The sequence below is a fragment of the Triticum dicoccoides genome, chromosome 1B (genome assembly GCF_002162155.2).
Source record: "Triticum dicoccoides isolate Atlit2015 ecotype Zavitan chromosome 1B, WEW_v2.0, whole genome shotgun sequence".
Taxonomy (NCBI): Eukaryota; Viridiplantae; Streptophyta; class Magnoliopsida; order Poales; family Poaceae; genus Triticum; species Triticum dicoccoides.
In genome coordinates, this window is record NC_041381.1 from 682,456,168 (window position 1) to 682,463,781 (window position 7,614).

Consider the following 7,614-nt stretch of genomic DNA (forward strand, 5'->3'; position numbering starts at 1 on the left):
TTATTTGAATGTTATGTCGGGATGATTTGTGCTATTTTCTATCCGAACTTTGATGAATACTGTCGTGTTTGATGAATTTTGTCTGGTCAGTTGAAATGCGATTTGAATTGTATGCGGATAGCGTTGGATGGTCGGCTCCAGCATCCGTCACCCCTGTCCTCGGACTGATGCGGTTTGCGGGTCAGCGTTGATGCCCTTACTTAGATCAGCATACATTGTTTATGTATACAAATACAACTCTATTAGATGTATGACAAGTGTCATCATCCTGGTCATACTATTACAAATATCTTAATTCTAGAACTCTCTACGGTGTTACCTAAACCCTACATATTTTTTACACTCATGAGTATTGTAGATAACACCTGAAATATCAAGCTCTAGGATTTTCTTAATTACACTCTGAAATGTCACTATGAGTTTGCAATAAGCGCCAACTGACATCCCACTCTGTTGTCTTCCCGTAGTATCATAGGAGAGACCGTTACCTGAACAGCGGAAGCGTATGAGCTCAGATCAGGAGGATTTGATGTGGTCGTTGTTCCTCCATTTTGTCTTACAATTGTGGGTTGTGGTGCTTTTTTTTTGTAAGAGAATCACAGCGGCTCATAAACAGATTAAATGAACAAAATGCTTAACACATTTCGTCCAACAAGTAGTTTGTGGCAGGCAATTTTTTCTTCCTATCCCCGCAGGAAAGAAAATATTTCTGTCAACAGACACACCAAAAACAGAGCTGCACCCTGGAGAGAAGAGAACACATTTGGTCGAAAGACCGATTTGCGACATCTGAGTATTTGTTTCCTCCTGTTCCAGAAGGAAATGGAAATGTGTTTATGCTGAATTACAGCATCCCAGCTATATAGTACCAAAAAAAAGGGAGAAGACATGAGGTGTGCAGCAGCAAATTCAGATCAGAACAGTTTGGTACATATTTTTTTCCCCAAATACCACTACAGTAGCTGCTTATAATCATTCAGTCACTGGAGAGCAGCGGTTCTGTTTTACAATGTACAAGCAGGCGAGACGGCAGGCTTGAATCTGAAGCTAGCTGCACATCCCCAGCCTTACAACCTTGATAGTAAAATCCTTAAAGAAACAAACGAACAAGCGAAAGGAATAGCAAGCGGAACTAGAGCAGCACTAATAAACCCTAGCTAGTTTTGCTTCCGCGCGACCCCAAATAGTTCCCTTCATAAAAACCCGGAAACGGCTCGTCATGTCGCTGGAGCTGCCGATCTCTTCTTGCTTGATCAGAGAGATAGATCCATACTAAAGAAAATAAAAAAGAAAAGAAAAACACATGCAGGAAAAGAAAAAAAACTGGTCTGCTGCCATGCTGCTAGATGTGAATACTGCTGCCATTCGCGAAGTATGTCGACACCAGGCCGTTCATCCTTAACTTCGCCTTAGGGGCTCCGGGACCGGCGATGCACCTGGTCGGTGAGCTGACAGCGCCGGAAGTGCGCTGAAGCAGGTGCTCTAGCTGTCCAGATGACGCGGCGATCAATCCTGTACATGTTCAAGCACATTGTTTATGTCATTTTGTTGTTAATTTGGTCAGCTTCTCAGCTTTGCCAAGCGAAATCGACATCGAAAGGAAAGAGACGATATATTGAATATCAGACAGAGTGAAGTGCAGTTTTGAGGATGTTTTACCTAAGAAAAGTGGTGATGGCTTTCCAGGCCTAGAGTTAAATTCAGGATGAAATTGCGTGCCCACGAAAAACTTATGAGTTGGTAGCTCAATAATCTGTGTCCAGTAAAGCATTTCACATTAGATATCTGGAGGAACAAAAATATTGGTGCGTTACTAATTCTAACGAAAATTTAGTAAGCTTACCTCCATGCGTCTCCCGCTTTCATCCCTGCCCACGAAAGAAAGCCCTGCTTTCTCAAATTCTGAGACCATGTCAGGATTCACCTGAAAAAATGGAGAATATTTTCTATCACCAAACTGGATTAATAATAACAGAAAGTTACATGTCATCGCATTCTTTGACATACCTCGTATCTGTGGCGGTGTCGTTCGTCTACATAGTTAGCATTGGCATACCTATAACAGTTCAAATCTCGTATGATTATTTCCAGAACATGAAATGTGAAGAAGGTGTCAAAGGTAAAATATATAAGATTTCTTACAGTTTAGCTGATTTGCAGTTGTTGACCTGGAAAAATGTCCTCCTTGAACCGAGGCGCATCGTCGCACCCATGTGAGTTTTAGAGCCCTGCAGAAGCAATATCAAAGATGCAGAGTAAGCACATGGCAATTTCACACAAATAAACTACTTGAACAGAATAGCCGTTAAGGCAAATTACCTCTGGCATGAAGATAACACATGGTGTTTTTGCAGCTGCATCAAACTCTGTGCTATTAGCATCACGCAGCTTCATGACAGAACGCGCATACTCGATCACTGCAATTTGCATGCCCAAGCAAATGCCGAGATACGGAACGTTGTTTTCTCGCGCATGTTTTGCAGCAAGAATTTTTCCCTGGACACCTCTGTCTCCAAAGCCTCCCGGAACTAGTACGCCGTTTGCACCCTGAGGTGGAAAACTCTTTCAGATTTCTGCAGTAACTGGCATCATTTGAAAATATATGCAGTGCTTACCTTTAGTAGACCCCATGCTTTTTCATAGGCATCAGGCGTCTATACAATGAAACAATACCCAAGATCAGTATATTCACCATCATAGAATGTGGGATTAAAATGATATCCGGTAAAAATGTGCTGACCTCTACAGCAGCAGAATCTTCAAGATCACAGGAAGGAACCCAGTCCACCACCAGTTTCCTGTCCAAAGCAACCGACGCATGCAGAAGAGCCTGACAGAGGTATCAGGAAATAAACTTGATCACACCCGAAAAATGTGTAGCCGTTCTCTCAAAAATAAGGGAGATTGCAAGATTTCACTAAATGTCTACAAAGCTAAAAACCACGCCAAGGAACACTTCAGTACTTGAATAATGCATGAATAAATGTCAAGTAAATCACCTTCAAAATAGACAGGTAGGAATCCGATATGCCGGTATATTTTCCAACCATGGCAATTCTGACCTGAGAATATGTGTGCACAATAATTTTTAGCGCACCAGATAAGGCTTACATGTATTACTGAAGGTAACAATTCAAAGGATCAGAACACCAACCGGAGATTTCAGTTTGTCGAATCTGCTGGCTCTTTCAGTCCATTCAGACAACTTAGGTTCTTGAGGCACTTTCCCCACACTATATAAGAGATGAAGGAATGCTAAGTACACCGATAAATTAGTCAAATTGATGATCTAATCATACTTGGGCAAAAAAAACGTACCACCAAAGGCCCAGAACCTTCAAAATAGCTTCATGGGCTCTCTGATCCTGTAAAAATACCACTACATATCGTTAGCTAAGCACATTTAAATTTGGATTCAGTTAACAGAAGAAACTTTATGTGACATACCCTGAGCAACAAAGGGATGTGCCAGATGTTTGTTACATCATGGAGATTAACGATATTTGAAACCTGACAGAAAAAACTCAAAAGTCAGCACTAATGTTGTACTAAAGGATATATCATACTTGCTAATGTACAGAATTTTCAGTAGCCTTGCAATAAAAGGAAATACTTATTACCGGAACTTGGCAAAATTGCGAGAGTTTCAGTTTCACATTTTCTTCCAGTGGCTGCCATAAAGCACAGAGCAAACAATGTGCAAAGTTAACCATCAGCATTGACAGACTGAAAACAGGGGGTAGGGCAATGGAAGAATGAAAATACAAGACAAATCCTGCATGATACCTGAGTACTGCGGCATGCCAAGATATCAGGCATCAACCCAAGTCCTCTTAGTCCACGGACACTATGCTGGGTAGGCTTTGTTTTCTGAATAAATGATAGTTTGTATTATTTAATGGAAACGATGTAAATGAAAATGACTATCACAGACAATCGTAATATTTTCAGTATTATGGAGCTTCCTTGTGAGTAAAAGTTACCTGTTCACCAACTACGGTTAGAACTGGTACAAGACTAACATGAACCAGGCAAAAGTTTCCAGCTCCTGAAATGCATATTGAGTAAGATCAGGTTAATGCAAACTCAGTTTTACTTGGAAAATAAAAATCTGAAGTTAGATATGTTTCGATAATTGAGAAAACACTGAAGGACTTCACTTTTTGCTCACCTACGCGGTACGAAAATTGACCCAATGCTTCGATAAAAGGCATTGATTCGATGTCCCCTGCACCAAGAATGCAACTGTTATGCAGTGAAATTATTTTCACCCCTCAACCGGCAATACTTGCAAACAACTGTGTCCATCGTGTTATTAAAAAGTGCGATGGTTTGCTGCAGTAGTTTAGTATGTTGTTTTTACCTATAGTGCCACCAAGTTCTATGACACAAACATCAGCTGGCTTATCCGTGCCATCAACTGGATTCATCGCCACACGTTCAATCCAGTCTTGTATTTCATCGGTAATGTGCGGAACAACCTGACAAAAGAAGACTTAGTCAGTAAAGTCACCAATAAAAGTTGCACTATTTGCATAAGAACTTACAAAAACAGGGAACTCTATCCTAGTTACCGATTCGCACCTGAACAGTTTTTCCCAGGTAGTCTCCTTTTCGTTCTTTGTTAATAACAGCCTGTATCAAATCGAAAACTCAACTGTTAGTTAGATGATAAAAGCACGAAGAAAAATTAATTTAATTCTCCCTAAAAAATTTAATTTATTTTTTCCAAACCAAAAAAAAAGAACATGTCTTGTAAGCAGGATATCAAATCTAAGTGATAGCATATTCTCCAGCGGTCCTAAACTTTGATAGCTACATAACTCCCAACAGCTACATATGGCATTTAATTGCAGTTAGGCCCATACAAGATTTGTCAAGGTGAAATGTAAACCACATAACTCTGGTAAAGTGACACAGGAAATTATTTGTGGGTCCCATGGAAAATCCTGGCAATCAAGTACCCAAACAAGAAAATATCACCAGTCTGCAAATGTCAAAGGTGTAGTATAAACCACAAATTTTCACTGGATAGCCTGAAGTCTAAATGTTCACCCAGACAAAGACTGATCATATATCCCGGATCACCTGGTAGATCTTTCCAGTGGTTATGTTGTTGTCGCGAGTCAGCTTGATGTCCAGGAACCGCTCGTAATTTCCAAGATCCAAGTCCACCTTTGACCCAAAAAAATGAGAGAGATATCAAACTGAGGTACGTTGAGAAAATTGCAATTATCCCATACTTGGCTCATTTTATAGGAATGCTAGAACGTGGAAGAAGATAAGAAAAGTGTTCCTCTTTTGACAAGTGGGCAAGTGCCAAAATGTTGGGCGCTGACGTGGCATTATCTTGTACTAGGTGCAGAGGTGGCATTTTGTTATCCATGGTTGGTTGGTGCACTTTCTCAAATTTCTTGATAACCCAAATACTCGAGTATTTCAGACTGAACACCCAAATAAGCTTGTAAGAAGTGGTTTAGTACAGTTTAGTGCAGGACAAACAGCTAGTTAAGTACAGTTTAGTAGAGTGGTTTGGCACAGCTTGTAAGAGGTTGACGGTGAAGCAGCAGGTAGTTAGGTACCTCGCCGCCGTCGTCGAGGACGAAGACCTCGCCGTGCTCGAAGGGGGACATGGTTCCGGCATCGGTGTTGAGGTAGGGATCTGCACATCACATGGGCACGGCAGTGAGAAAATAAACAAGATGAGAGCCAGAGCAGAGGAGCCGGCCACTGGCGAGCCCCGATTATTTATCTCAATCTAGAGAAGAGATTTGTTAAAGAACTGGACCCAAGATGCATAGTACTACTAGTACATGACAGGACAAGGAAAAAACACAGTTTGTTAGTAGCACTAAAGATTAAAGAAGTAGACCCAAGAAAGGTTCATGGCACTTGGCCCGGGTCAAGAGACAGAAAGTTTCGGTTAACCTTTCAAAAACAAAAGAAAGTTTGAGTCGAGACAAAAAATCTGCCTGGGCGAGCAGAGCACGAGGTGCCAAATTTGACCCGGATTACCGGCTGCCCGTCCCCATGTGAAATAAAATACACCTGGGAAGTGAGAGGAGTTCATGTGTCTCAAGGAACCCGGACAGTGACACTGGCCGACATAGAATACAAAGTCTCAGCTCAGATTCACCAAAGCATACACAGACATCACCAAAGATAATGAACCGTCGAAAAACTTTGAACTAAAACGACTACAGGAACTAGTGGAGAGAGTAGTAGTACTCCCTCCGTCCCAAAGATAAGTGTCTCGACGGTAAAATGAAATAGAGGAAGCGCATGTCAAAGAAATAGTAGCAGAGGAAACAGTTCGGAATATCATATTACTGGCCTGCAGTGCAGAGTGCGTGCATTTTGCTCTGATTTGGGGAGAGAAGTTTGGTTGATTTTGTGATCTAGGAAGAGGAAAACCGTACCAGTAATTAACCTAACTAGCTAGATAGCTAGCTAGGTAGAGGTAGTTAAGAACTAACCTAGCTGCTGCTGGTAGTTTTGAAACTTGGAGTGGACAAAGAACAGAGAAAAAACAAAGAGGGGGAGCACGTTGGTGGCCTGTGCGATCACGTGGCCACCATTACCAAGGAGCAGAGCGGAGCAGACGGCCGTTGTTTTCTTTTCATTTTTTTCCGTCTCTCTCTCTCTCTCTCTTCTGGTTTTGACCGGCAAAAGAAAGAAATGGGGAACCGGCGGCGGGAAGTGCGGGGCGGGAGAAACGGGAGGGGGAGGCGGCGGTTACCGATCTTGATGGAGGTGACGCGGAGGCCGCAGGCCTTGAGGAGCACGCCGATGCTGCTGGCCGTCACGCCCTTGCCCAGGCCGCTCACCACGCCGCCGGTCACCAGCACATACTTCATGCCCACGTACACGCGCGGGAGCTTCCCAAACCGCCGGCCGGTCACTGCACTGGCAGCTGGCTAGCTCGTGCTGCTGCCGCCTTCTTTGGGGGCTCGGAGAATGGGGGAGGGGAGGGGAGGGGTGAGGAAGTGGCGAGGTTTTTGGTTTGGATGGAATGAGAGGGGAGGGAGGAGGAGGGGGTGTGTTAAATAGAAGCGGGAGGTAGGCAGGCCACTGAGGCGGGGACAAAAAAAAGCCACTCATTCTCTCTCTACTGCATAACTGAAAGTGTAGAGCCTCAGAAAAAAAGCGTAGCCCCTTTCATTTTCTCCCTCTCTCTCTACCGTTTCTGTCAAAATCCAACGGGCGCTACATTATTTATCCATGGAAAATCTAGGGCCCTACGAGACCACATCTGATCCGTATGTTTATATTGTTTTCAAAATTTTAGGTTTGTGGGTTTTTCTTTTGCGCGCCCCGCCGTGCCACTGCCTCGGGTCGCGATTAAATTATGGCTTGATTATGTTGGATACTATGGTGGATCGGTTTGAGTGGCGGGAATTCTAGTTCAATTTTACTGTCAGTCCGGACGCGCAAAAGCCGCGGGGTGAACCAAGCCCGCTCTCTTTTCTTTGTTGTTTTGCAAAAGGGCCGCACATAAGTTGTGTTCTTCGGAAATTAGCCGCCTTGTGTGCACGTAAGGATTGATCTATAATCTTGGGAATACATCTACACGTGTTTTTGTATGATATGTTAATCTTATCACAAACTTTTCCA

The 7,614-nt window shown here is 43.0% G+C and overlaps 1 protein-coding gene across 1 annotated transcript; it reads right to left on the reverse strand.

The window, feature by feature from the left end:
- Positions 1-896: 896 nt before the first annotated feature.
- Positions 897-6,857, reverse strand: LOC119349652 (CTP synthase-like). Its single transcript, XM_037617733.1, has 21 exons — positions 6,740-6,857; positions 5,583-5,662; positions 5,089-5,175; positions 4,585-4,635; positions 4,364-4,481; positions 4,172-4,228; positions 3,984-4,048; positions 3,787-3,870; positions 3,621-3,671; positions 3,448-3,510; positions 3,319-3,365; positions 3,155-3,233; positions 3,000-3,062; positions 2,741-2,830; positions 2,616-2,654; positions 2,320-2,547; positions 2,143-2,228; positions 2,008-2,056; positions 1,844-1,924; positions 1,660-1,753; positions 897-1,512 (listed from the first exon to the last, which is right to left on the reverse strand). The coding sequence occupies exons 1-21, from the start codon at positions 6,855-6,857 to the stop codon at positions 1,343-1,345; spliced, it is 1,800 nt and encodes a 599-aa protein (XP_037473630.1). The 3' UTR covers positions 897-1,342.
- Positions 6,858-7,614: the final 757 nt, after the last annotated feature.